A 12,471-nucleotide genomic window follows, 5' to 3' on the forward strand; every position below is an offset into this window, starting at 1 on the left:
ATTATAATATTTTGCAGATTCTATTTTTAGTTCCTTCCAGCTTTAATTTCATTTCTTAATTTATTTTGTATTCCGTGTTCATTATAAAATATTAATTGTTTGGGTTTGGGTCTGGGCCTGATCAACCCGTGTCTCGGATCCGAGGGGTATCACAAAAACCCCCTAAACTATTGGGGTATGTGTAAGAAACCCCCCTGAACTATAAAAATTGCAAAAAATCCTCCTGAACTATTGGGTTATGTGCAAGAAACCCCCCTGAACTATAAAAGTTGCAAAAAAACCCCCTGAATTAATGGGGTATGTGCAAGAAACCCCCCTGAACTATATATTTTTTTGCAGTTAACCCCATCTGAGCGAATTGATTGACTGAAAGGGACGATGAAGCCGAGGAATTTGTGACTGGGATCAGAGTGGTAGATGTCGTCTGAGAAGTGTTTGGATAAGTCAAGGAATCTGTTGCTGGGATTGGTGGGTTTCCTGTCATAGCTCTATCATAGCCGTTGCACCACTCACTAGATCCGTCAGCCATATATATCGCACTTCTCTACATCGTTGCGTTAGCCCATCGCCGTCACCGCCTTGCCCGCCGTTCATCTCACCTTGCTCGCCGGTCCATTCCACCGTCCATTCCAGGCTCGCCGGCCCATTCCGCCATCTCCATAGCCGAGCACACCGCTGTCCGTGTTTCGAGCCCACAGCCGTCTACAGTTCACCGCCGAGCCCCCTTGAGCTCGCCGTCGCCTCCACAGTTCACGGCCGAGTCAACCGAGCTCTCATCATAGCCGAGTCCTCCGCGCACAAGCTGTCATCATCCGAGACCGAGCCTTCCCGCCGACCTCGGATTTCTTTGCTCTCTTCTCTCTCTCTCTCTAGCTCTCTATTTTGGGTTGTGTTGAGTGAAAATCATCTTCTGGCAGAAAAAAAAAAAAAAAAAAATGTAAGAAGTATATAAGTTAAAATGACGCAGTGTATTATAAGGGTAAACTGATCTTTTAAAATTTTCAGTGCTAGAAGCTGATGTCATGGGGGTAAATTGCAACAAAATCATAATTCAGGGGGGTAAATTGCAACAAAATTATAGTTTAGGAGTTTTTTTGTAGTTCAGGGGGATTTCTTGCAAATGACCAATAGTTCAAGGGAGTAAATTGCAACAAAATCATAGTTCAGGGGAGTTTTTTTATAATTCAGGAGGATTTCTTACAAATGACCAATAGTTTAAGGGGTTTAATTCACTTTACCCTTATTATTATTATTATTATTATTATTAATCACCTCACAGTGAAACCCGTAACAGGGAAGTAGTTTTCAGTCTACGAGTGAAGTTAACTGCCTAAATCACCCACTCAGATTCAACAAGGAATCTCGAGGCCAAGAAGGTCAGAAAATGGCCCATTGAGACCAAGGGCTCGCCCAGGACACCAATACCGGCAAAGTGAATAGAATAGATCTACTTTCTGACTTTAGTTATATTGATAGTGTGTAAAATCAATTTTGTTGAGATATATAGAAAAAAATTATAATTATTATAAAATATATTATTATAATATAAATGTTAATAAATGACATATCTGTAATTTACCCATAACATTGGCCACTCGGTCATATCTTATAATTCATGCCCCCACACATGCGGTCTTTGGTACATCTTATAATCCATGCCCCCACACATGCGGTCTTTGGTACTGAATAATTAGCAGACAGAGGCCTCAAGAAATTTTTATGATCTTTTTTTATTATTATTAATTTTTATTAGTGCTAAATTACTGCATTAAGTGTTGTATTGTGAAAGAATAGGCTTGACTTTTCGTACCAAAATAAAGGTTAATTTATCCGATTATTAAAAAATCCAACGTGTATAAGGTTCTCTTTTTATTTCATTAACTGATACATTACAGAATTTATTTCTTTTCTTTTTCTCCTTCAGTGAGTACGTACATTATAACACTGTTGCAATACAGTATATCACTTTAGCATTATTTATTCTTTTCAGGAAATATAAAAATTTCCATGAAATATTTCTTTTATTTCTATTCCATCTGCGGACTTCGCCTAGCTAGCCTTCCCTAAGCCGTTTAATCAAGTACCACTTTAGGCCCTGCAAATCACACAACGTACACATAAGCACAAAAAATAAAATAAAATAAAATTGGTTAGTTTCCTTTGATCTTGTTGGGTAATATTTTAATAAAATTAATAAATATGTTAAATTATATATTAAGTTACATTATATTAAATACTATTTAATAGAATGATTTATTATATTTATTGATGAAATAATTATATTTAAATTCTCTATTTATGTTGTTATAATTGTTACATTCTTTTTCACTATAAATAGGTTATATGTTTATCATTCTAAAGGAGTGACGCACGAATACGTATATCTAGTGTGAGTGAGATTATAAAAGAATAGGTTTCCACCTATCTATTATACTCTTCCATATATGTATATATATATATACTGTACTTAAGATCTAATATACTCTTCCATATATGTATATGTATATACTGTACTTAAGAGTATTTTACATATTGAGTTTATGAACAATTTGACTTGTATAGACTTTGACCTAGTCTTCATGTGATTATGCATATGGAGGAGAGTTGGGTTGTAAAGTTGATTAGTTTCATCAATACCTGCACGAAGGGAATGACTATCAACTTTAAGTCAATATGTTTACACATGTCTCAACAATCAGGCCAGTTCTTTCTTACCTATTTTATTATTGTTATTTTTGTTCTTAATTTCTATTATTATTTTAATCACATTTATTTGTCATGTTAAGTTCCTATTCATCATTGTATCTATGATGTTGAATTGATGTATTATACAGTTTTATGAAAGTATTTTATTTGATTATTCGTTATTGTTGTTGTTCATTTTTTTTGAATCATTGTGTATGAATATTGTATTTTATATAATTCTATAAATATGAGAAAATTCTACAACAGATCTTTTGTAATTATTATATATCAAACTAACTTTTTATTTTATATGCATGTATGCTAGAAAATTACCAATAATAAAATTTATATAAAAAAGAAAAAGAAAAAATTGAATAGCTTACCGGTCAAAATGAATTTTGATCTTGCCGGCTTGGAGCTTAGCGATCATGGAGAATGCATCTCGAGAAAGATTGATGGTTCCATTGCATGCGGTGCAATAATCAACAATTTTAACAGTTATGGTGTTAGTGCCCTGGCATGGATGGGGCTCAGTATTGGCAGCTCCACTGCATTTTACTTTGTAATTTCTTCCACACGCACCCCTATTTTCCCATATGCCATCGCTTGCTCCTGCAATCATCTTTCCGTTGTCCTGGTTGCCAAAGCACGCCGACGCTGCAGCAGCCCCAATACCAAAAACATTAGAGATACCCCATTTTCTCACATGTCAATCATTGATTTTGATATCAAAATTGAAACAATTTCAACTTGGGTTTATTGTTTATCCAACAAACATTATTCAGTGCATAACACGTTGATCAACTACCAGAGGGCTTAGCTATTACTATTTGGCCTAGTTTTAGTATGCCCGAATGAAATGATATATATTGAAATTTAGAGTGGGATTAATCATTTTATTGGAATGAAAATTCATTTCAAAAAATAAAAATCAATTTGGTTCATTCCAATCATTCATTTATTTGATATAAAATTTAACATTTGAAATAAAAATTAATTCCAAATTTAAAACCTAAAGGATGCTCATTCAATTCCTAAATAAAACTTTTTAAAAATAAAAAATAATCAAAATTTTAGAAAACTTCCAAATTCAAAAATCACAACCACAATGCTATCACCTTCCGCTACTGCCTTCTACCATCGCCACCATTGCTGTCATCACCTTCCGCCGCCGCCGCCACCGTCACAGTTTTCCACCACTTTCCACCGTCGTCACCTTCTACCGTCATCGCCTTCAACCACCACCACTTAGAATGGTGATTATCATTTCATTCTTACGTTATTTCATATTTACAATCAACAATATGATAAGAATAACCTTTTCATTTTATTCTCATTCCCTTCCACTTCATTTCATTTTATTTATTTGTACCAAACTTAGTGTATATTTGACTACTAGAAAGAATGTTTCAGTATTTGTTTTTCTTTTCTGGTGAATGAGTTCGAACTCAATGAGTAAATGATCTAATAAGGGTACAAAGAACCATTACTCACTCATTAAATTTTTACAAGCATGATATCCTTTTAACTCATGAATATATTCATGAACAAGATCAGATTTTACAATTTTCTGATTTGCAATATCTTTTGATTCTTTCATTTCACCTATTTGTACTAAATAATGAGCTAATGAATCCTCCTTTTGCCATTAAAATTCTCAATCAAATTCATGTGACACTCATAATGATCAACTTTACAAAGTTTTGTCGCAATAAAGACTTTAATTGTATGAGAGAGCAAACTCGATCCAAAGGACCCCAAATTTGATGAAGTTTCAGTGTCAGTGTCCTAATTAAGGAAGTTGGGAATTCGTACCACCAACTTAGATGGACTCAGGCATAAACAGATGCTGACTTGATGATTCATGCATCTGAATCACAAAACCTTACGAAAGTAAAGACACTTTGGACAACTATCGAAAAAAGAAAAAAGCAAAGGCAGTTGGATGAGATCGATACAAGTATATAGAAATGAATTCAATATTAATCCAACTCTAAACAGAACTTACGAGTATAAGGGGGATCATAGAAAGTGGCAGTTCCCTCGTCGGCATATGCAAATATCATCATCATCATCATCATCATCATCATTAAGCTCGCCATCATCAGAGACCGAATATGAACGTCCATTTTAATAATTTCTTAATTTTTTCTCTTAACAAACACACCTCAAGGAATTTACTAGTTAATTTCTTCTGCTGCTTAGAAGTTGCTCTAACTCGAAGCCAGCCTCCGCTTTTATTTATGGAAAGAACAATAAATTGATAGTTGGCGTAGGGGCAGGGAAAAGTTACATTGACCAGACTTTAAAGGGAAGACCCTTGACGCTACTGTACTTAGTCTTCCATCAACCCCTTTTTTCTACTGGTTGGTTGAACAAGCATTGAAGACCTTGACACTTTGGCACCTGCCAGTTACATACCATCTGTTGGAGGGGAGGGCTTTCATCACTGAAGTGTGAGTGAATTGAATTGAATTAAATGAAGTGGGAACGAAATGTTTGTGTTTTTATCTTTTAATTCGGTAATTAATTTTAAAGTTAAGAGTGATGATTCTTGTTCATTATCTGAAAATAGTGATTCTCACTACTTCATTTTACTTTCCAACTAAAAGAATAACCATTTCATTTCCATGTTAAAAATAAATAAATAAATAAAATAAAATAAATGAATAAAAAAAAACATTTGATAAACTGTCGGCTACACATATACATATATATATATATATATATATATATATATATATGTTTTACAAAAATAAGATATTTTCCTGTACAATCAAATATGGAAATGAGAATGGCCATCCATTCCCATTTCATTCTTTAATTCATTCCATTCCCACTTTATTTTATTCAACCACACCAAATAGAAGAAAATGGAATGGAATGAATTTTTTTTTTTCATTCTTGTTGTTGGTGCCAATTTTAAAGTTGGAATCATCATTCTACATTATTCTTGGAGAATGACCATTCTATTAAAATCATTCTATTTTTCAAATTCTACCTTCCAACAAAAGGAATGATCATTTCATTATCTTCTCATTCCATTCTTACCTCCATCCTCATTCTATTTTAATTTATTCCACCACACCAAACTAGCCCGACTCTACTAATTATAATGGGAATGAATTTGTATGAAACTATTAAATATTTTAATGTAACATTTGAGAGTACTGAATTGATGCAGAATGGAGGAATACCTAGCATCACAAAACAAAATAAAGATGAATCTAATGAGCAACTTAGCTTTGTTTTTCTAGAAACTGCAATCCAGTTGAATCTTGCACAAGGTAACCACATCAATTAATTTCATAAAAACAAAATGATCCGTGTACATGGTTTGCTTGGGCGTTTTCAATTTCATAGTCAAACACATGTTAAATTTTTAAGTATAGGTTAATATTTCGTTAGCGTAGAAAGAATAGTGTTAAATAATATTATTGGGTCGATACTGGTGTTTATCGATATCTATTATCCGTAACCTAAAGCGACAAACCTGCAGTCCAAAATTCAACGGCGGCACATAATTTTACTTTCCAATAAAAAAATAAAAATTAAAAATTTGCCAATATACAAAGGGTTCTAAATATCCTCAGAACGGAAGGCAAATATCCTACAACTACCAAATTCCAATTTCAAGCCCTTTTCGTCGTCCACAGCCTCAGCCAGCTTTCACCTTCTCTACAAATTCAATGCCGACGGACGACGACGGCAGCAAACACGACGACCACCGCCATGCTATCGTGCGCCTCAACCCCAACCCTCCATCCTCAAACGCCGCCGCCATCACCACCACCACACCATCTCCAAAACCAAACCCTAGGTTCCTCTCTTTCCTCCTCCGCGCCATCATCATGGCCCTAATCGTCTCCCTCTTCCTCCTCTTCCTCGGCGTCGCCGCCTTCGCCCTACTCCACATCTTTCTCGCCGGTCGCGCCCTCCACCGCCACCGCAACCGCAGCCGCCGCCACACCACCCCCGACGCATACTCCGCGGACGACTTGCAGAGGTTCCTTAATAGATCCAAATACGTCCACGAATTGCCCGGAACGGTGAAGGACTGCGCCGTTTGTTTGGATTCCTTCAGAGAGGGCCAGTGGTGCCGGAGCCTGCCGTCGTGTAACCACATGTTTCACGAAAAATGTGTGGACAGTTGGTTGACCAGAATGTCCAATTGCCCAATTTGCCGAACCCGCGTTCGGTTGAATTCAGGGGCGTCGGCTTCGGTGATCAGCAACGACGATTGTAACCTGTTGTGGGCTGTTGGTGTAGGGCAAAGAGGTGGCTAATTTATTATTTCCAAGAACCAGGGGTATGAAGAAATAAATGCTCCTAGTGTTGAGGGTTTGGGTGAATAAGTAAGTAAGTTTTGAAAACTTGAGTTTTTTTTTATTTTTATTTTTTATTTTTCTTCTTCTCTGTAAATGTAAACTTTTGTTTAATAGTATAATAGTCTTGAATGTTTAATTGTTGCCTGCATCTTTCCTTTGATTCATTCTATTTTTCTCATTGTTTTGATACTTTCAATATTGAATGAAGTTTTGGAGAACATTAAATGGCTAGGAAGGAAAAGAAAATTAATCAACATAGATTCAAAATTGGAAAATTTATTTCAAAACATACTAAAAGAATCATGGAATGCCCTCCTTATCCAAAAATAAATAAAATAAAATAATAAATCATGGAAAGCAATAAGCATTGGACAAAAGCAATGCATTTTTAAATACTCCGTAATTTGGTTTCTTTAAAAAATATTATTATCCTCTGTGGCCAATAGATGTGACAGACCACGGCACTAATATTTGTAATAATAATTGTTTTCTCTTTGAGGTGGTTTTGCTCTGGTAATGCGGGAAAAAAGAACAACAACAGGATGGGGGAGAGGGGGTTTAGGGAACAGCACATGAAATCACAGTTCTTTTCCATCAAGGTGTAGTCTTGTGCATGTGGTGTCACCATCTACGCGTATCATTTCTCTAAGTATTTGAATTTCTCTGTTGCTTTTTTGTGAGGCAAATTGTTGTTATAGGATTACAATGGAAGTTCAGAACTTGAGTTAGCAATGTCAAATGATTTCAGATACCTTTGGGTTTCCCCATAGTTGCCATTTTCCAATAAGTGGATCAATGTTGGCCACTTGCATTCATTTCCTTTGAGTGTAGTATAGATTTATATGCTACTCCTTTGCTGATCCGTTACCCACCCTATTGATTTCATTAGTTATACCTCTTTTCAGTGCTTAACTTTTTGTAGATGGTAGGACTTGCTCCTTGATGACAGCTTCTTTATGCTTTGTTCGGTAAGAAGGAAGGAATAGGTGTGGAGAGAAAATAGGATGGAAGAAATAAAATTCCTTTGTTCGTTAGGAAATATGAATGATACAAGAAAAGAAAGGATAATAGGAGGGATGAGTCATCCTTTTTCCTTTACAAATTTTCATCCATCCAAAAATGGGCGGAACGACAAGTGGTCTATTATAAAAAGTCTTAAATTAAATAATATCCTAAACTATACAAGTTTTAAATTACAATACTATTCTCTATAAATTACAATATTATAGATATTACTAGATATAATGGTAAAAACAATTTAAAATTTTCTTTTTCCTTCTCCCCTAACGAACATAATAAATTTTGAGCTTATTTTCTTCTGTTCCATCCAACCGAACAAAAAGAAGAAAATGTACAATCTCTTCCCTAGGTATGTTTCATCCATGATCCATCCCTTCTTCTCTCCCTTCTATCCAAATTTTTTCTTTCCTACTAAATGGAACATTAGTTTTTCATAGATTGTTGTCAATTTCTCAGTTTTGAAAGACTAATGTTTGGATTCTCGTGGCAGCTTCAGGTTATTAGTGTTGAGCCCAATGTTTGGTTATCTAGTACTAGTATTCTTAACTGGAAGCTTGTGATGTTCTCCACATGGATTGATTCTCCAATATCCAAACATTCACCTAAGGTTCACTTTGTTAGAAAAAGACGTGTAGTGACTTAATTTACGTTTATGTGCTTTGGAATAACCAATTCCCCCGTCAATCTTTTACCCTAGAATAATCACTAGAGAATGGAAAACCATATGTGGCCAAAATAACTGATATAGCTCAAATTGTCACGAGGATGAATGCGTAGGGAAAAAAAAAATCAAATGGAAAAAGAAGTGCGCCAAGTGAAGTTCACCACCCTAGAACCACAGCCTTCTTTGGTAATTCTTGGAAGACGCCTTCAGATTCACAATTAGAAATAAATTGGACGGTCATGGTGTCAAACTTGCTTCCTATGTTTCTTTCTCTCTATGGCGTTGAGTGCTCCTCTAGCATCAGCACTCAAATTGACAGACTTATTGCCTAGGTGGCACTTGTGAACAAGGACCCGATGGCTATGAAGTCACTGAAACTATACAGAAAGGTATGTTAAAGATGTCGCACATTATCTGGTGTTGCAATTGGAAGTCCTGGTTTTGTCATGTGTCGGTATACTGAATTTCTTAGTGGCTACAATTTCCTCTTCATTGAAAGCTTAAGCAGAAACGCATTGTGCCCAAAAGCTATGTTTTTAACTATTAGAGGAAGGTGGAAAAAGCTTATCATGTCTAGCTTTTGTATGCACTGATCTTTTCGTCTGTAATGGCTCTTTTCTTGATCTTACCTGGGTATATCTCAGTCCATCGTGGTCACTCTGGGCACATCTTGTTTTATGTTATGTTTATGTCACCCCTGTTTAGATCTTGGACCTAGTGATTTGAATCGTACAGGATGATTGCTGTGGGCTATAGGCTATTGACAGAGCCAGAGAGCCCGTGAAAGGAAAAAAGGCTTCAAGGTTCTGCTCTAGTACTGCTCTTACCCTTGATTATTGGAATCATGCATACGACATCTTTTGCCATGAAGAAGAAGAATGACAAAGTAACTTTGTTGAAGTCGTGTAAATGGAATCCAAAGTGAACCACAAAGGAATAAGTTCAATCAGACATCCAAACTTGATCTTTATAGTACTTTTCTTCCTTATTACAAAGTCAATAAATAAATATCTTAGTCACTTATGTTGCTGTTACCAACACACTTATATTACTATTGTAATATTTGGCTCCTTAACTTTTATAATGTTAAATTAAAATTTTCTAAAAAGCAGGCATAAATACTACTGGATGTAGCATGATCTGTGTATACTATGATGTAGGAGGAATTGCATAACATGAGATGAAAAGTAATTACTTTGAGCTGGACCATGACAATCATATTCAATCTAGGGGATGAAACTTAGAGGAGACAATATTTAAGACTTCTGGAACCAAACAGGATCCCTTTTGATACGTGGGATAGTGAACCAGCCAGTTTCCCTTTTTGGATGCCCTGCTGTTCATTACAGATTTGATTTGCATGTGAAAATTATTAAATTGTGATTTATATCCCGTACGTATTTTGTGGTCATAATTTTTTATTTTATTTAAATCTTTTCATGTGTTATAATACAATTGATATATATGTATTTTGGTATGGCCTCCGTGGTTGTTTCCAGTATGATCATTTCTGATTCTCCTAGTGAGCCAACTTTGACAGAAATTTCCTTTACCCAAAATAATAATAATAACAGAATTCATGGATATGAAGTTCTTTTGAGGGGAAAGGAAACACCAGGATTAAATACTCCTACTTTGAAAAGCAGGCTCTTAATCAATAAGTATAAAATTTATTGACACTTTTTCAGATCTATACAGAAACCTCCTACAGAGTACAGACTGACAGATAATTTTTAGTTTGCATACTTTCAATCAGCTTAGGTACACAGAACCCTTTTAGTGACTGGTTTTTATAGGAAGAATCTCTCTCTCTCTCTCTCTCTCTCTCTCTCTCTCTCTCTCTCTCTCTCTCTACTTCTAGGTGACAGAAATGAACATCTGCATTCCTTTTCTACATTACAAATGCAACGCTGAAACCAACAGAATCGACAATGCATAAGGTCTTTCTAACGGAGTCCCCATTAATGGATGCATAAGGACTTTCTAAAATGTTGGGAGTGTTTGTTCATCACACAAAAATGTATGAACTTTTACACGTGTGATAATGTTTGTTAGTTCACAAAATCTTCTTCTTACGATCCTTGTGTAAAGTTTATGCTGATTTCTCCATATTTGGAAGTGCTGGCTTTAATACCATGTGAAAAAAAAGGGTTTGATTTGCCATTAGAAAAATAAAGAAGAAATTAACAATCGACTTAATTTAACTTATCCAAAACATTCACCCTAGCTTCACTTTGTTTGGCTCAATCGTTACCATCTAAGCTGATTATTCAATTCGTAATCCACCTTTGAGATAATCTACTCCTTTGTCAGTATTTTACCCTAGAAGTAATCACCGGAGAATTGACAAACATATGTGGCCAAAATAACCACTATAAATACTCAATTAATCTGTCATGAGATGAATATGCAAAAAGTAATCAAATGGGGAAAGAAATGAGCCGAGCGAAGTTCATCATACCAGAACCTCAACCTTCTTTGAGCATTGTTGGGATCCTCCGGGAAGCCCTCAAAGTTACCATTAGAAATGGGAAGGTCATGATGTCAATCTTGCTTCCTGTGTTTATTTCTCTCTCTCTATTGGCAGTGGGTGCTCATCTAGCATCAGTGCCGATATTGACAGATTTATTGTCCAAGATGGCACTTGTGACCCAGGAAGAGGAACCAGTCAGGGGTGAAGTTGCTGAAACTTTGGGGCTAGGTATTGTTAAAGATGTTCGGAGGTTGCTGGTGCTGCAATTGGTAGTGCTGGTTTTTTCATGTGTCGTCTTACTGAATTTCTCGGTGGCTACAATATCCTCTTCTTTTGAAGCCTACACCGGGAAAATCTTGAACCTTAAAGATATGCTTTTAACAATCAGAAAAAGTTGGAAAAGGGCCATTGTCACTACTTTTTTTATGACAATCATCTTTTTGTCAATCATGGCACTCATCTTGATCTTACTCGGGTTTGTCTGGGTGATGAGTAAGGGTGTTTATCTGATTCTTCTAACCGTTGCTGTGGTCATTCTAGGCACATGTTGTTATGTTTATATTGCCTCTGTTTGGATGTTGAGCATGGTGGTTTCAATAGTAGAAGATGATTCGAGTGGGCTAAGGGCCATTGACAGAGCTGGAGAGCTCATGAAAGGCAAAAGGATTCAAGGTTGTGTCATAATGCTGCCCTTAACTCTCATTATTGGAGCCATTTATAGGACACCTTTAGGCATGATCGAAAAGATTGACAAAATTACTTTTACACCTATGATCATCAGGATTGCTGGCATTTGGTTAATCTGTGTGGTGAAACTCTTCATGTTTGTGGTGTACAGTGTCTTCTACCATGAATGTAAAAAGGCTAAAGATGAATTGGGTTGGTATGCTCCTGTTGCTCCTGAAGAAGCTTAGTTAGTGAATTCATCATCCTATCCTACATGTTGGGATGAGATGAACCAAATTGTGAAAGAGTCACTTAAATAATGAATCCCAAGTCAACCACAAACTTGGTCATATAATACTTTCTCTTCCTGATATCCATGTCAATGAATAACAATCAATCTAGTGTTGTGATTCACTTGTGCTGATGTTATAACTTTCTTTACATTGCCGTTGTTAATTGAGTGTGTGAGTTTCTGGGCCATGTTATTTATATAAACATGCTTTAATTGTGATTTATGTATATACTAATTGCATAACATGAGATGATAATTTTGGACAAACAAGCAATGGAAGGATGATGCATGATTGTGCCGAACAAGCAATGGAAGTTCAATATTTTAAACCCTACTTGGTTTA

General features: G+C 35.7%; 3 protein-coding genes across 3 annotated transcripts; 2 read left to right on the top strand and 1 right to left on the bottom strand.

Moving 5' to 3' along the window:
* Positions 1-1,852: 1,852 nt before the first annotated feature.
* On the bottom strand, positions 1,853-4,929 carry LOC132280102 (EG45-like domain containing protein). Its single transcript, XM_059782227.1, has 3 exons — positions 4,694-4,929; positions 3,069-3,342; positions 1,853-2,095 (listed from the first exon to the last, which is right to left on the bottom strand). Exons 1-3 carry the CDS (start codon positions 4,812-4,814, stop codon positions 2,089-2,091), a joined length of 402 nt encoding a protein of 133 aa, XP_059638210.1. The 5' UTR covers positions 4,815-4,929; the 3' UTR covers positions 1,853-2,088.
* A 1,321-nt stretch (positions 4,930-6,250) lies between these two features.
* On the top strand, positions 6,251-7,161 carry LOC132278378 (RING-H2 finger protein ATL56-like). Its single transcript, XM_059780170.1, has one exon. It carries the CDS (start codon positions 6,375-6,377, stop codon positions 6,969-6,971), a length of 597 nt encoding a protein of 198 aa, XP_059636153.1. The 5' UTR covers positions 6,251-6,374; the 3' UTR covers positions 6,972-7,161.
* Positions 7,162-11,121: 3,960 nt separating this feature from the next.
* LOC132278461 (uncharacterized) lies at positions 11,122-12,084 on the top strand. The gene has a single exon (XM_059780245.1). The coding sequence runs from the start codon at positions 11,122-11,124 to the stop codon at positions 12,082-12,084; it is 963 nt and encodes a 320-aa protein (XP_059636228.1).
* The last annotated feature ends 387 nt before the right edge of the window (positions 12,085-12,471 follow it).

The sequence above is a fragment of the Cornus florida genome, unplaced genomic scaffold, assembly GCF_030987335.1.
Source record: "Cornus florida cultivar Cherokee Brave unplaced genomic scaffold, ASM3098733v1 CherokeeBrave_3.0.0_Hap2_Chr10, whole genome shotgun sequence".
NCBI lineage: Eukaryota > Viridiplantae > Streptophyta > Magnoliopsida > Cornales > Cornaceae > Cornus > Cornus florida.

Excerpts from the sequence above, each read along its gene's own strand:
- LOC132280102 (XM_059782227.1), bottom strand. The coding sequence starts at position 4,814 with ATGGACGTTCATATTCGGTCTCTGATGATGGCGAGCTTAATGATGATG. Across the intron at positions 3,343-4,693 it reads CTATGATCCCCCTTATACTC|CGTCGGCGTGCTTTGGCAAC; the intron begins GTAAGTTCTGTT and ends GGGCTGCTGCAG.
- LOC132278378 (XM_059780170.1), top strand. The coding sequence starts at position 6,375 with ATGCCGACGGACGACGACGGCAGCAAACACGACGACCACCGCCATGCT.
- LOC132278461 (XM_059780245.1), top strand. The coding sequence starts at position 11,122 with ATGGGGAAAGAAATGAGCCGAGCGAAGTTCATCATACCAGAACCTCAA.